The sequence below is a fragment of the Vombatus ursinus genome, unplaced genomic scaffold (assembly GCF_900497805.2).
Source record: "Vombatus ursinus unplaced genomic scaffold, bare-nosed wombat genome assembly UNPS02014786.1, whole genome shotgun sequence".
NCBI classification, from domain to species: Eukaryota; Metazoa; Chordata; class Mammalia; order Diprotodontia; family Vombatidae; genus Vombatus; species Vombatus ursinus.
In genome coordinates, this window is record NW_020954564.1 from 42,209,687 (window position 1) to 42,227,194 (window position 17,508).

The 17,508-nt window shown below is 37.0% G+C and overlaps 1 protein-coding gene across 1 annotated transcript in view; it reads right to left on the bottom strand.

Annotated features, from left to right (window-relative positions):
* The window catches only part of LOC114047344 (complement C5-like), a 120,548-nt gene that overhangs the window by 96,704 nt on the left and 6,336 nt on the right, over positions 1-17,508 (bottom strand). Inside the window, exons 4-9 of the mRNA XM_027868145.1 lie at positions 17,097-17,167; positions 14,614-14,705; positions 10,244-10,326; positions 9,437-9,527; positions 4,951-5,065; positions 3,997-4,123 (exon numbers count right to left, since the gene is read on the bottom strand). Coding sequence (XP_027723946.1) covers positions 3,997-4,123; positions 4,951-5,065; positions 9,437-9,527; positions 10,244-10,326; positions 14,614-14,705; positions 17,097-17,167 — 579 coding nt within the window. The remainder of the gene's footprint in view (positions 1-3,996; positions 4,124-4,950; positions 5,066-9,436; positions 9,528-10,243; positions 10,327-14,613; positions 14,706-17,096; positions 17,168-17,508) is intronic.

A 17,508-nucleotide genomic window follows, 5' to 3' on the forward strand; every position in this document is an offset into this window, starting at 1 on the left:
CCCTCAAGGAGTTCACAGTTTAATGGAAGAGACAACATGCAAACAATCGTGTACAAACAAGATATGTACAAGCTAAGATGGGGAAAATGTCAGAGAAGGGACTAAGATTAAGGGAAACTGGGAAAGGTTTCTCTTAGAAGATGAGACTTTAGCTGGGACTTAAATCCAGGGAAGCCAAGAGTCATAGAGGTAAATGTAAAGAGAGAGAGAGTTCTAGATATGGGAGGACATGCTGTCAGTGAAAATGTCCAGAGTAAGGAGATGGAATATCTATTGTTTGAGGGACAGCAAAGAGGCCAGAGTCACTGGATCACAGTTTATGGGCAGTGGGAGAAGGAGGAATATAAGGTATGGAGTGGATAAGTTATGAATGCCAAACAGAGGATTTTTTATTTCACACTGGAGGTGATAGGGAGCCACCGGAGTTTATTGAATAGGGGGGTGACATGGTCAGATCCAGCCTTCAGGAAAGTCACTTTGACAACTGAGTAAAGGATAGACTGAAGTGGGGAGATACTTGTGGCAGGCAAAACAACAAGTAGGCTATTTGCAATAGTTCAAGTATGACATGGTAAGTCAGGTGATTCAAATTCCTTTTCTCTAGGGTTAGAGAAAACATGATGAAAAAGTAATGCCTGAAAATGTAAATGTGAAAGTTAATGACATAGAGATCATTGAAGCAAGGAGGATAAATGAGCTCTCTGAATAATGGAATGAAAAGGGAAAGAATAGAAAGTCAAAGACTAAACCTTCGTGGATTTGGTTCAGAAAGGAAATAAATACAAATAGGATAGAGAGACTTTCAAGAAAAGGGTTGAACAATAGCATCAAATGAGTTGTATAACAAGAACTATTAACAAACATTAATTGAGCACCTTCTATACCTGAGGCTCTGTGATGGGGATGCAGAAGAATTATAAGATGTGATCTTTTCCTTCAAGGGAAGAGAATTAGGAATTGGGGCAAAAAGAGGTAAACACAGAAAGCTAATTCACCCAAGTAATACAAAGAAGATCAGATAAATGGCCATTGGATTTGACTGGGAAAAAATTAGCAAGTATTCCTAACAAGGGCAGCTTTAGTGGAGTAATGAGGACAGCTTTCCATAGCACCACTGCCCAGTACCTTGTCAGCTGAAGTCTTTGACTCATACTTTAACAAGAAAATTTAGGCCAGTTGCTGTAACCTCTCTTTTTTCTCTTTCTCATTTCATTACCACTTGAAAATATCCCCCATTATTTCCTCCTTAACTTCTGTCTCTGAGGAAAAAGTGACTCTTCTCCTGACTAAGGCCAAGCCCTCTATATGTATTCATCCCTCCCATTCTCTACAGCAGATTGTCTTTACTATCATCCTTACCTCCTCTATTATTCAATTTATCCCTATCTAGCGATTCCTTTCCCGTGGTATAAAAATATGCCCAAGTCGTCCCATTCTTTAAAAAAACAACTCATTAGGTCCCACCATTCCTGCTTATTATTGTCCTATATCTCTCCTCTATTTTTCAAGTAAACTCTCTAAAAAAGTCATCTGCACTTACTTGGTAGCTCCATTTCCTCTCCTCTCATTCTCTTCTAACCTCCTCTTGCAGTCTCATCACTCAACTGAAAATGCTGTGTTCAAAGTTACAAATTATCTCTTAATTGTCAAATGTAATGACTTCTTAATTTTTATCCTTATTAATTTCTCTTCAGCATTTGATGTTGGTGACTACTCTTTCCTCTTGAATACATTCTTCTCTCTGGATCCTTGTGACACTTTTCTCTCTTGATTCTCCAGCCTAACTATTTCTTTTCAGACTCCCTCATTGGTTCACTATCCATGTCATAACCACTAACTGTGGGTATATTCTAAGATTCTGTCCTGGGCCCTCTTGTTTTTTCTCTCTACAGTCTTAGACATGGAGACCTTAGCTCTCATGGATTCAATTATCTCTACACAGATGATCTCAAGATTCATATATCTAGCCCTAGTCTCTCTCTAGAATGTCAGTCCCATATTATCAACTAACAATTGGAAATTTCAAACTAGATGTTCTATAGGTCTCTCAAACTCAAAATGCCCAAATAGAATCCATTCCTTTCTCACAAAACCCATAATTCTACCACATTTCCCTGTTATTGCTGAGGTCAGCACTATCCTCCCAATCTTCGAAGTTCAAAATTTGTGTCATTCTCAACTCCTCACTCTCACTTATCCCACATATCCAATCAGTTGACCAAAACTTGTCATTTCTGTCCCCACATCTCTTGCATTCCTTCCACTCACACAACCACCACCCAATTCAGGCTTTCAGCACCTCTGTCCTTGACTACTTTAATATTCTCCTAATTGGTCTTGCTTCATGGTTCTTTCTGCCTTCCCTTATTCAAAAAACTCTAGCAGGTCCCTCGTATCTCTAAGACCAAATATAAATTCTTCTGTTTGATATTTAAAGTTCTTTACAACATCGGCCTTTCTTACTTTTTTTAGTCTTATTACCCATCGCTGCCTTCTACAAAATCTGAAGTCCAGCCATACTGAACCACTTGCTGTTCCTTCTATGTGACACTCCATCACCCATCTCCTTGACTTTGCACTTATCTCTCATGGTGGGGAATACGTCCCACCTCACCTCTTTCTCTTGGAATCTTTGGTTTTCTTCAAGACTGAACTCAAACTCTACTTTCTCCCTGAAGCCTTTCCCAATTCTCCCAACTACTAATGTCCTCTCTCCTACAATTCTCTCATATTTTTAAATTTTTTCTGTATATACATATGTATGTATGTATTGTTTCCCTCTATGTAATTAAAGCTCCATAATGGTCTGTTTCTCTTCTATGTTTATATCATGGTGTTGATCACAACACTTGGAATATAGTAGGTGATTAATAAATGCTTGTTTATTGATTGATTTAGAGAAGTTAAAATACATTTTAATGGAACTGGAAGAGATCTTATCATATAATGTGAAAACATGGACTATGAGAACAGGCATGCTAGAGCTAGAAGGGAACTTAGGATATAGAAGGTTAGAAAATAGAACCTGACACATTAGTGTAAGAGGGACCTTAGAATACATAGTGTTAAAAGATAGAATATTACAGCTGGAAGAGTCCTTTAAGAGCAAATCCAATTCTCTCATATTAAAGATGCAAAAATTCTATTTTTCAAAACCCAATTATAAACTATAGAGAAAGCATGTAACCAAACAGTCTACAAGCATGTAAGTGTTTCTTATATTCCAGGCACAGTGTACCATGTACATGCATTCCTTACTCTATTAAATCCAACCTTTGCTACAGTTGATTCTGGAGCACAGCTCTGCCACTAACCAGCTGGGTCATTTTGGAGAGGTCATGGAGTGGTGTCATGGGAAGAGCAATGGATTTGAGGTCAGATGACTTATATCAGAGTCTTGGCTCTACTGTTTACTATCTGAATGACTTTAGGCATATAACTTTCTCTTCTCTGAGCCTCAATATCTTTATCTGCCTAATTAGAGGATTAAACTAGAACATCTCTAAGGTCCCTTTCCAGCTTTCAATCCTGTCATTTTATGACTCCTGAATTTTGGAGAATAGAAGTGTAGCATCGGTTCAGATTGGATTTTTGTCTCTCTTTAATTCATATAAGTATATATACATATATAATTTATGTTAGTTTTATTTATAGATGCTATTCTTCTGTGCATCTGGGATCCCACCAGTAGGGGCACTCCCTTCACAGGAGCAGGTCATAACCAAAACTCTCTTGATCATTCTATAAAATTCTTGTTCATAAATCCTATAGAGAGCTTTCACCCAATACATGAGTTTTAATATTTCCTGGGTACAAGTGCAACACTTTTCTCTGCCCTTCTGTAAAATCTTGCTCTCAATACATATCAGACTTTTCTCCTTATCTGGAGATCTCCTTATTCTTGTCCTTGATGAGATGCTTTATGCACTCCTATGTGATATCCAAATATTTAACCACATTCACTCATTCTGGCTCAAAATAAGGTCAGACTCTTACCTGTTGACTCCAGAACTGTGACAGCCACATAGAGGTATTTGTTATTTAAGTCTTCCAAGCTTTGATATGATAATTCTTCAATTGCCTTTTTACTGTTAAATGTGACTTCTGCAATTCCATTTATTATCTGTTTTTCAAAAGGGAGCAAAAGGGTGGAATATTTGTGACATAGGAAATTATAGAGTTAAATAGAATCCATTTTGAGTAGCCCTTGCCACAATTAGCAGTCATATGGCAATACAGTCCATAAAGGTAAACATCAAGACTCAAAGGAACCCCCATTCTATGTGGTGAGTATACTTTGAAGTTTGACTTAATATTCAGCCTTGCCTCCATACTTGCTTCTTACCAGATACTATGCCTTGATGCAACCCATGTTAATCTACTTTGTTGACTTAGAAAGACCCCCAACTGGAATTGATGCCTCAAAACAGCTGCTTTCTATTTGAAATATGAATCCAAAATTCAATGACTACCAGTGTCACCAAGTGACAGCATACCAAAAGCCAGGGCATATTGCCTTTGAGGAAATAGAATGGTTCTGAGGGACCAACCAAGTAAATTTAAGAGACCTAATTATTAAGGCCCCTTCCTCTTCATCTTTTAACTTTGCACAGGTACTGGGGCACCACTCAGGCTGCCCATCTGTCTGTCATCCCTTACTTCTTGTGAGGCCCACTTCCCTTTTCCAATCAAAAATTTCCTGAAGACAAGTTTTAAATCACTTCGTGTTAACAAATCTTCAGTTGTCCATCAGTTGCCATGTTCTATAGCCAATTTATGAGCACCATAAGACTCTCCATTGTTCTATGGATCACTCATAACTTTGATTCTTTGGATGTTACAATGCTTCATATTTTGTGGTGCTATAGCATCCCCAGAGGCATATTGGTGCTAAAGTTAAAATAAACATACATTTTAATTTGTGAACATATCATTGTGACATCTTCTTACCTGTGTCTGCTGCATTGCTTTATGCATCATTTCTTTCCCATCTTCTTCTAAACTTTCTTTTATTCCAAAATAGACATAAACATCTCCCTCAGAGACCTTCTTATTATAAAAATAGCTGCCAAATGATAACATAATGAAGTCACTTAAAAGAGTTACTATAATGAGTTTCAGATAAAATAAAACAAAACTTAACTTTATATCATTTCAATCCTTACAATAGCACTGTGTCATAGGCAAGACAGAGATTATTTTCTCCATTTGACAGATAAGAAATCTCAGGCCAAGAGGTCATAGGATCATAGATTTAAAGCTAAAAGTGACCTTAAAAGCCCTCAGTTTTACAGATCAAGAAATGCAGCCTAAGAAAGGTTAAGTTATTTGCTCAGGGTCACACAGCTAGTAAGTATCTGAGGCAAGATTAGAATTTAGGTCTTTCTGAGCAGGATGGGGGCTGCCTCTTCATGACAGTAAGGAGAGCCTCACAATGTTCCCTGTACTCTCTTTGTGGAGGGGCCCTAGGACACACTCCCAGAGACCAGGCTTTGTGTACATTTGGGTACTTGTTTATGTCACTGCTTATGTATATATGGGTATGATGAAGGAGAAGCATGTGTGTTTGGGTAAATATACAGAAAGCTGGGGGGGAAAAAAGAATTTAGGTCTTTCTGATTCGAATCCCCATGTGAGTATATATGACCACTTCATAGGATTCATTATTTGCACTAATTGGGACCTAGCTATACTCTATCCACTGAACTACCTAAGCTGTTTTCCAAGGTGGCCCAAGGTTATACAAAAAGTATTCAGATCCAGTATTACAGAATCCTGGCTTGGTGAGTGAATGAAGATATTTTCTACCTTCCCAATGGGCCTTGGTTTCTGAAACCACTATTTGTTCACTGTTTGACTCTGGGCAAAGCTATCCATCTCTCTAAGCCTGGGTCTATAAAATGGGGAAAATAATATGTACTATATACTTAGCAAAGTATTTTATAAGTGAGATGCCTAAATGAGAGAATGTATACAAAGCAACATGTAAACCTTAAATCCTCTATGTAAATTTTAGCTAATATTGTTAAACTTTAAAGTGCTATATAAATGTGAATTCACAGGCTACATGGCAAAGGGAATGGACAACTAGCACTGAAGCCAGGAACACCTGGGTTTGAGATCTACCTCTGATATATTCTGGCTATGTGACCCTGGACTGTGTGACTTTTACCTCTTAGCAATTTTCTAAGATTATAAATTGCAGAGAAGGGTCAAATCTGCATTGGGAGAAAGAGTTTACTTACCTTAGAGCCAAGGTCCTCCATATCTGCCTAAACGGACTCCCATATCTCAGTGTATTACCTGGTGTTTGTTATGCCATCACTCATACACTCCAGTCATTTCAAGATAAGAGTCAATCAACTAACTAACTTTAAGATACTATGATCCTAGGTATGCAATTCTAGGTAAAAGACCACAGTCATATCTCTAGACCAATGACATCACAGGTCTAGTCCCTATCTTATAAATGTAAGTTATCATTATTATCATTATTATTATTATTATTATCATCTATGAAGTGGGGATCATGATCTCTGTTCTACCTGCTTCACCAGGCTACTGTGAGATAATATATTAATGACATTATTGGAGATCAATTGCCATTGTGTATAATGCAACGTCTTTAATAAACCTTTATTGATTTTTTGCTAAATCCAAGCCCACTTATAATTTATATTATTTGAGTGATATTAAGGAGTGCTTTAAGGTTTAAAAATATTTTTCTCTTGATGATCCTTCAAGGTACATATCAGTGGTATGTGCATGGTGTTGTATCATCAAAAAGCATTGTAAATGTAGCTCTTATTAGGATTAAAGGCAAACCTACTTTTTTTTTAGTTCTGATTAACAGGATCATTGAATCATAGATTTTAGAGCAGGAAGGGACCTTTGAGGCCATTCAGTCCAAACCCTTCATTGTACAGATGAGCAAACTGGGGCACAAAAAGAAGCTAAATGACTTGTCCAAGGACACATATTAAGGGTCTGGTGTGGCATTTGAAACTAAGAATTTAATGAGGACTTGAACTAGGGTAGTGGCTATGTGAGTAAAGAGAAGGGAAAATCTACAAGAGATGTTGTAGAGAAAGAAATGACAAGGTTAGGCAACTGATCGGATATGTGAGGTGAGTGAGAGGGATGAGTTGATGACATTAAGGTTTTGAACCTGGGAAACTGAGAAGGAGAAAGGGAGAGGTAGAACAGAGTAAATTATCTCACAAAAAAAAAAACCAACAACAGAAAAAAAGGCTCTTACAGTGGAGGGGAAACAGAGGAAAGTGAGAGGGAATGAGGGAATCTTACTCTCATAGGATTTGACTTAAGGAGGGAATAACATACACACTCAATTGGGTGTGGAAATCTGTCTTACCCTACAGGAAAATGGGGGGAGGGGACAAGGGAGTAGGGGGATGATAGAGAGGAGGGCAGATTGGGAAAGGGGGTAATCAGAAGCTAGTACTTCTGAGGAGGGTCAGGGTCAAAAGAAAGAATAGAATAAATGGGGGGGTGGGATAGGATTAAGGGAAATAGAGTTAGTTTTTCACAGCATGTCTACTATGGAAGTGTTTTGCATAACTGCACATATATAACCTATATTTAGTTGCTTGCCTCATCAATGAGGGTGGGTGGGGAGGGAGGAAGGGAGAAAATTTGGAACCCAAAGTTTTAAAATCACATGTTTAAAAAAAATGTTTTCACATGCAACTGGGAAATAAGAAATACAGGAAATGGGGTACAGAAATCCATCCTGCCCTACAGGAAAATTGAAGGGGAAGGGGATAAGGGGGGGAAGAGATAGAAGGGAAGGCAGACTAGGGGAAGGGGTATTCAGAATGCATGCCATCTTGGGGTGGGGGGAGGGGCAAGATGGGGTGAAAATTTGGAACTCAAAATCTTGTGGAAGTAAATGTTGAAAACAAAAAAATAAATAAAAATTACCATTAAAAATTTAAAAAAAAAAAAGAAAAAAAAACCTGGGAAACTGGAAAGATGGTGGTCCCACTGACAATAATAGGAAAATTCAAGAGAGAGGAGGATTTGGGAGGGAAAAGTAATGAATTCTTTTTGGACACATTGAGTTTGAGATACATATGGACATCCATTTGAAATGTTCAACAGGCAGCTGGTGAAACAAGATTTGCATTCAAAAGAGAGACTGAGCTAGATAAATAGAACTGGAAATTATCCACATAGTGATGATAGAAGAACCCATGGGAAATGATCAGATAACCAAGTGATACAGTATAACATGAAAAGATAAATGGGTTCAAGATAGAACCTTAGGGGACACCCAGAGTGAAGAGGTCTGACATGCATGCATCCTTAACACAAGAGACAGAGGAGTGCTCAAACATGAAGGAGGAGGACCAAGAGAGAACAGACACAAAATCCCAAGGAAGAAAATACATCCAGGAGAAGAACATCAACAGTGCCAAATACTGCAGAAAAGTAAAGAAGGGGGACAGCTAGGTGGTGCAGTGGATAGAGCACCGGCCCTGAAATCAGGCGGACCAGAGTTCAAATTAGGCCTCAGACCAAACACTTGACACTTACTAGCTGTGTGACCCTGGCCAAGTCACTTAACCCCAATTGCCAAAAAAAAAAAAAGAAAGAAAGAAAAGTCAAGAAGGTAAGGAACTTCTTTTTAGTGTATAAGGACTTATAAGTCTTTATGATGTAAGGACTTGTCGTAAGACTTGTCAATGAAGAGATTATTGGTAGCTTTGGAGTGAGCAATATCAGTTGAATGATGAGGTTGGAAGCCAAATTACAAAGGGTTTAGGAAAGAATGAGAGGAGAGGAAGCGATAGCAATAATGTAGATTTTTTTTTCAAGGATTTTAGCTGAGAAAGGGAAGAGAGATATAGAATGATTGCTAATTGGCATGGCAGAAATTAGCGATGATTTTTCTTTAAGGATGGGGAAACATGGGTTTGTTTGTAGGCAGAAGGGAAGGAGCCAGTAGATAGGGAGAGATAGAGTGAGGATGATAGGCAAACTGCTGAAAAGAAGAGGGGATAGGATCAAGGGTGCATGTAGTGGAGGTGACCTTGGTAAGTAGAAGGATTGTCTCTTCATTAAAGATACAGTAAAGGAGGATATAATGGGAGACATGACAGAAGGAAGAGGAGGAGAAGAGAAGAGGGAGCTCTCCATGAATGATCTCAATATTTTAGGTGAACTCTAAAGCAAATATACTTTCTATAGACAGAATAAATAATTTCTCTTACACATTGCATTAAGTTTTCAAATGTATGTAGATACAGTGACCAATAAAATCCAAAGTCATCTAAAAGTATTACTGAATTCTTGAGCCTTTTGCTATCGTATATTTTCTTGGTCAATGTGTACTAATAGCTGCTATCATTTTTTTACACCAAAAAGAAGTCCTTATACTAAAAAAATTGGTAAATTTGAAAATGTGTTCACTTACCTAGCTTTTATAGTAATACTGAAGTCTCCAAATTCCTTGTAGCTAATGAAGTTATTTTCTGGTTCTATTGATATAGAAAAGCGTGGCATCACTGCAAATAAAAAATGAAGAAAGAATATAATTAGTGAAATATTAAAAGAATAAAGCTTTTTGGTACAGCTAAATTGACTATTAAAATAGGAAAAGATTACTTCTTAATAGTCCTCCCTTCTGACTGAGTGATTGTGATCCATTAATTCCCATAACAACATTTAGAGTTAAAGCAAGAAAATGTGAGTTTGATCTTATGGCTCTACCACTTAACGGCTTTGTGACCTAGGGTGAATTTATCACCACTTCACTAAGTCTCACTGTTCTCATCTGCAAAATGGGATTCTATTTCACAAGCAGGGTTTGAAAAAATTATATTGCAAAACTTTAAAGTCTTACATATATGTGGACTCTGATTATTGCCATTAGCATTATTATAAAGTTGGAAACATAAAACACACATGTAAAAAATAATAATACAAAGCATTATATGATTTTTAGATGAGGAAACTAAGACCTGAAGAGTTAAAATGGCTTCCCCAAGATTACAGAGTTGATGCCAAAGCCAGAACTATAACCGAAGTATCCTGATTCCTATTTAATAGTATGCTATAGAGTACCTTAGATATATGATTTATCATTATGATAATTATTCCTAGAATAAGACTCGGCTTCTTATTTTGAAAGTAGTTTACCATTCTGCAATTTATGGAAGACAAAGCATCTTTTAAAAAACCCTTAAAACAATAAAAAATCTCAGCAATTGCTGGAAATTACCATATTCCTTAATCTCAAAATGTGTAAGGCTTGATGTTGTGAAATCTTCTTTATATTTGGCTTTAATTGTCCACACTCCATATCTAGGAAACAAAATAGTCAAAATTACTTACAGTTGTCATCAATTACTAATACTTCTCACTTTCACCTAGAAAATGCTAAACACAACTTTATTTTTAGAAGGAAAAAACTTATATAAAATCAACATGACCATTCTTTTCACAGGTATATTTTGTTTCTCCCACTTAGTTACAATAATACTGAGCTTGATAATGGGTTTATATGAAATTAAACTAACCTAATTGAAGTTTATATTTTCTTTTTTATTCAATTCAACTTAGAAAGCACAGTGCTTGCAAGGCACTGAGCTTATGTCACTAATAATGACTTCTTTCCATTTGCTATAGTTTATCATAACAAATAGCTGCCTATAGAGAATTTACATCATTCTATTAGACAAGCTCCTCTAACGGCAGAAAATGCATCTTACACACTCTCAAATTCCCTTTCTTAACAAGCACAGGCTTCATTCAACATATAGTCAGAGTTCACCTATTCAATGCCTGTTTCTCAGGCTAATATAGTCAGTAGCCATGGCTTTCTGGATTGGCCTAGGAAACAAGCAAAATATTCATTTTTCAGGATAAATTAAGAAAAAGCTGCAGATACATAAGTTCGATTTCCAATAGTGCCAATTCCTAGCAAAGTCTTCTCAAACGTTTATTGAATTGAGTAAGATGTTTTTAATGAGCCAATCCTGAAGTCTAATTTCAACAATAAATTATAAACTTTAGAAAATAAATAATGCTGCTGCCCAAAGCATTTGGTACATAACACTGCTTGCCAAATGATGAAATTCTGGAGTTGTGAGAAACTGATCATCTAAACCTGATACGTAGTTATTGTTGGAAATATCCTTTACTGTTTAAATAGTGTTCTTTATTTTCTGAGAGCTGCACAATTATCAAATTATTCAATCATTTTTTGTTCCACAGCTTTCTTCATCCCCCTCCCTCCAATTTCCAAGGCTTGGGGGAGCGGGGAGTCTCAGAATACTCTGTGAAACTCCAGCACCCTCTGTTGGACTGAGGCAAAAAAGCAACACCCTTTCCTATTGCCACCCCTTCAACCCTCACCAAACCACAAGTCATTCTAAACTTGGCTAGTACCATCAGAGTATTAGAGCAGGAAGGGATGTTAGAGCACAGAACACAGATTAGTAAGGCTGGAAGATAATCACAGAATGTTAGCACTTAGAATATTAGAACTAGAAAATTCTTTAAATATAAAATATTAGAGCATAGAACCTCAAATTCTAAAGGTAAAAAAGGAGCTTAAAACATTGAGTATAGAATATAGACTTTAGAATTTCAGGAGTCCTTTGGCATAGATCAGCCATAATGCTAGGGTGAAGACATTTCTCTAGTGCTCCAAGAAGGCCCTCCCTTTTGCAAACCAATTTCTCTATGTGTGTTGTAAGCCTCTGCCACTTAAATGACTTCACCCTTGAGTTTTACCAGTATCTCTTATAAAATGGGAAAAATAATATTTGTGTAAGTACAACCCTAGGTGTTGGCACAGGACATACCCAATATGCCCAAGCACACTTTAATGTCTCATTTTCATGTCTCATTTTTAAGTAGTCTATCTAATTATTAAAATTAATTTTAGTGTCTTTATATTTGATGAATAAAATGTCCTTTGTGATTTTATATTTAATAAAGGTTTCATTTTTTTAAGTTAAAAAGAAAATGCCCTGGGTGTATATACTAATGAAATTAACTAATGCCCAGGCTCATAGGATTATAAAGATAAAATAAGAAAATGGATTTTCTAACCCTAATTATGTAAATGTCAAAAGACTACATACTTACATACATATTGGATACATAAGAAGCAGAATAGCCTAGTAGTTACAGAATCAGCCTTGGAGCCAGGAAGTCTTAGGCTCAAATCCCACCTCTGACACATACTGGTTGTCTGACTGGGCAAGTCACTTAAACTCTGTGCATTAGGCAGCTCTCTAAAACTATAAATTGTAGATACAATCCTGACTTGTATTAGTAGAGGGAATTTTCCTAATCTTTATATCGATGTGCACACGTAGATAATACATTAAATATGTAGGTATATCTAGTATATATATGTATATATTATATATATAATATGTATACAAAGAATCTCTGACTTCCTTCTAGTGGAGCACTCCCCCTCTGCCTTAGAGCATAATCCATCTTTGAATGGGTTGGGAACCTGTGGCCTCAAGGCCACATGTGGCCCTCTAGGTCCTTAAGTGTGGCCATTGAATTCAGTCAAAGGGCTGCACTTGAGGACCTAGAGGGCCACATGTGGCCTTGAGGCCGCAGGTTCCCTACCCCTGATCTATGATTTAGTAGATAACTTTTAGGGAGCTGCCTGAGCCATAGACAGGTTGTTAACTGTGTTACTTGTTCAGTTAATAACATAGTTTGCTGTGTCACTAATAACTAAGTGCTCTCTCTCTGTCTCTCTGTCTCTATCTCTGTCTCTGTCTGTCTCTGTCTCTGTCTTTCTCTCTTTTCTCTCTCTTCTCTGTATCTCCCTTCCTGTCTCTTCTCCTCTCATTCCTCTCCCTCGCTCCCAAACCCTCTTCTCTGTATGTGTGACCTCTAACAGTGCTTTGGAAGGAACAGAGAACATGCCTTATAGACTAATCATGGCATATTAGGTGTCTGCTCCAACACTGGAACAATCCTATGGCTCTGATAAAAATATTCTGAAGCACCTTTTTAAAAAATCCTTTTCCAGACACACTTCTTTGGGCTCAGATGCACCCCTGAGCAAGGAGGAGTTGGAAAGGCAAGCTGTAATTCCTGCCAGGAAACTGACTTTTATTAGTCATGGCTTTCAAAAACGAAAACAAAAAACATCAACTTGCTAGGGCCTGCCTAAGGTAGTCTTCTTACATGTGTTTGTACCACGCTAATACCTTTTTGTCCCCTCTAGGTGGCTCCACATGACTGGTTTTCTATAATGTTGGTGGGACGCACTAGAATCACATGTTAGGGATGGAAAGAATGTGAAGAAATCAGTGAGCCCAACCCCTTCATTTTACATGTGAAGAAACTGAGCCCCAGAAAAGTGAAGTGATTTGCCTAAGACCCCACAGCAAAAAAGGGTCAAAGTGAGACCTGAACCCAGATCTTCCGATACCTGGGGCAGCTAGGTGGATAGAGCTCCAGGTCTGGAGTCAGAAAGAATTAAATTTTGAGTTCAAATCAAGGCTTTCCTCATTTGTAAAATGGGCTCGAGAAGGAAATGGCAAACCACTGCAATACCTTTGCCAAGAAAACCCCAAATGGGTTCATGAAGAGTTGGATACAACTGAAAACAACTTCCCAACAACAACAATAACAACTTCTGAGGCCAAGCCACATGAGAACATTGTCATTTAGTTTTAACTAAAGCATAATTATGTAAAATATCTACAACTTAAGAGCCTAGGGCACTATGAGGTTAAATGACTTACTCTAGGTCATACAACCAGTATGTATCAGAGTTGAAATTTGAACTCGGGTTTCCTTGCCTCAGAGGGATACTTTATCATTTCCCCCACACTGACTCATCAATGAAATCATAGATCCGAACAAACAAAACACCTTGAAATACTTACTGCTTATATAGGGGAATACAGAGAAAGGTATAAGCATTTATTAAGGGCTTACTCTGGGCCAGGAACCGTAGTAAGTACCGTACAATTATTATCACATGTGTTCCTTACAACAGTCCTGGGAGGTAGGTGCTATTATTATCCCCATTTTTATGATAGCAAATGTCTTCAGATGAGGAAACTGAAGCAAACAGAGGTTAAGTGACTTGCCCAAAGTCACATATCTACTAAATGTCTGAGGCCAGATTTAAGTCTCCTTCCAGGCCCAGTGCTCTATCCACTGAGCCACCTAGCTGCCTCTAGCAGCTATACACATGTAAATATATACATATACATGTATATATTTATATATACACATGTATTGTAAATATATACACATATATTTATGTATATACATATGTGATGATCATGTATTTTAATAAAAAGCAAAAATAGCTTGTATTTATATAGTTCTTTAGAGTCTACAAAGTATTTTCACATCTATTATCTTATTTGACAATCATAATGGCCCAGAGAAACAAGCAGGTTAGGTATTGTTATTCCCATTTTACAGATGAGGCTCCTGAAGCTCAGAGAAGTTATAAGATTTGCACAAGTCCTCACATGGGTAGTAAGTGATAGAATATGTGCCTCAGTTTTTCTCACTTGTAAGTCTAATACTCTTTCTAGTATACCACACATTGTAAAAGAAGCTGCTTTATTTAGAAAGATTTTAAAATACTTCGGATTTGATGGAATCTTGAAATCAGGAAAAGAAACGATGCCAACATAGTCATTTTCATGTAGGATTTCAACTTCTACTCCTTCTGGATCCTTTGGGTTGAAAAAAAAAGTTTTATTGCAACCTCAAAAGATAAAAACTTTTATTTAGTTACAAATTTGCATTATTTGTATATTAATTAGAACTCTATATTTCCTTTTTTTAATTTTAATCATCAAATTAAAAAATACATCTCTTCCAGCAAATTTCTGCCTCTTTTATCTCTATTCTCTCTCTTATCATCAGTCTGTCCCTATATATTGGCTCCTTCCCTGATACCTACAAACTTGCCCATGTATCCCCCATCCTTATCAAACCCTTACTTGTTCTGACCTTCCTTCCAGCTATCATCTTATATCCGTCCTCCTTTTTGTGGCAAAACTACTTGAGAAGTTTGTCTACAATCTGTGCCCCCAGCTCTCTTCCTCACTTTTCTTCCTAACTCTCTGCAATCTGGCTACTATCCTCACCATTCAATTGAAACTCCTCTCTCCAAATTTACCAATGATCTAGGTGCCAAATCTAATGGTTTCTAATCAGAAGTTCTCAGACTTCTTTGTCTCATACCTCTTTTATGTTCTTAAAAAATATTGAGGACCTCAAAGAGCCTTTATTTACTGTACTAGAAATTAAAACTGCTATTTTAAAAATATTTATTACTTCATTTAAAACAATAATAAATCTATTACATATTGATATAAATAACATTTTATGAAAATAACTTTATCTTTTCCCAAAAGATAGTTTAGAGAGAACTGATTTTTTTTACATATTTCTTGCAAGTTTCTTTAATGTGTGGCTTAATAAAAGACAGTTGAGTTTCATATCTGCTTCTGTATTTCATTGGCTGCCATATATTGATTTGGTTGAAATATATGAAGAAAATTCAGCCTCATACAGATATATAGTTGGAAAAAGGAAGAGTTTTTTATTTGGCTAATCATGTCTTAGTATTACTATGAAAATAGTTTTGACCTTGCAGACCCCTTGCAAAAGTCTCAAGGATACCCAGAGGTCCAAGGACCACACTTTGAGAATTACTGATCTAAATCCTCATCTTGATTAAATGCATTTAGCACTTAGGATCACTCACTCTTCCTGGATACTTTTCCTCTCAAGGTTTTAGTGACTGCCTTCTCTTGGTTCTACCTGTTTGATCACTCACTCTTTCCCAGTCTCCTTTGTTAGATCTTTCTACATCCAGGTCACACCACCTAATTGTGCGGGTTCCTCGAACCACTGTCCTAGAATCTCTTCCCTTCTCCTTCTGGAACCTCTCTCCCTTGACGATCTCATTAGCTCCAATAGATTCAATTACCTTGCAGACTGATGATTTGCATATCTAGCCCAAATCTTTCTCCTTAGGTCCACTGCTGCATTCTCAACCGCCTTCTAGAAATCTCAAACTGGATGTCTTGTAGACATCTCAATCTCAATATGTCCAAAACAGAAATCATTATTTTTCCCTCTAAATTCTCCCCTCTTCTAAAAATTCCCCTGTTGATACTGAGGGCATCACAATTCTCCCAATCATTCAGGCTCACACCATTGGTATCATCCTTGACTCCTCTCTCACACTGCTAATTTGTTGCCAAATCTTATCATCTCTACCTTTATGATATCTCTCAGATGTGACCCTTCTTCTTCCATACACCCCTTTCATCATCTCACACTCGGACTATTATAATTACCTTCTGGTTGGTTTCCTTGACTCACCTCTCTCCCTATTCCAACCCATCCTCCACTAAGCTACAACAATGATTTTCCTAAAGCATAAGTCTATCCATGTCAGTCTCCTAATCAATAAGCTCCATTGGTTCTCTGTTACCTCCAAGATCAAATTAAAAATGCTATGTTTGATATTTAATGGCCTTTCCTACCTTGCCAGGCATCTTATACTAATTCTCCTCAACTCCAGGATCCAGCTACAATGGTTTCTGTTCCTTACACTTAATACTCCGTCTTTCAACTCTATGCCTTTTTTTTACTGGTTGTCCCTCTGTTCTCTTTATGCACTTCTACCTTTAGGCTTCCCTGGCCTACTTTAACACTCACCTCAAATCTCACCTTCTGCAAGAGGCCTTTCCCTGTTCTCCTCACTGCTAGTCCCTTCGCTCTGTGGTTACCTTCCATTTACACTGAATACATCTTGTATGTCCATAATTATTTGCAGGGACCATTTGTGCCTTACTTTGTATATCCAGAACTTAGCCAAGTGCCTGGCCTCCAGTAAGTGCTCAGTAAAGATTTGTTGACTATGAGTCTTTTTACTCAAGTAGCTTATAAGCTCAGTGCATTGTACATCTGTGCATAATTGATGTTTTAATGAAAGGTTTTTGAAAATTGAATGGCTTTTGATAAAGTTTAGTTATATAGAGGGCATTTCCCTATTCTTCTTTCTGAAAAAGTCATTGCTAAATAATTTAAATGAGTAACATACTCACTATAAAAGTTAAGGTGGTTTTTCTCCGAGCTGGCTTCAATTCTTCATTCAAGGAATAAACTCTTATCTTTACTGAAAGAATAATTTGCACATTACAAAGTATGTTGAATTCTATTTAACCTAACAAACAAAAACAAAACCCTAGGATTATTTGATTTCTAAAACTTTCAGTCTCAAAAAGCAAGTTGATCCTGCAAAAAATAAAATCCAATATAAAAAAACATAACAGATAAATTAGGCATGACAGTCTGATCATTCATATTGAAAAAAAAGCTTCTCTTGAAGGGTAAGGAAATATTTAATCAGAGTATGCAAGTAGAAGTCTATACAAGTAAAAAGAAGGGTGTGGCCCCCTACTTGAACCTCATTCCCATCTAAGTTGATAAAAGGAGTGAAGAGTACACACACATAGC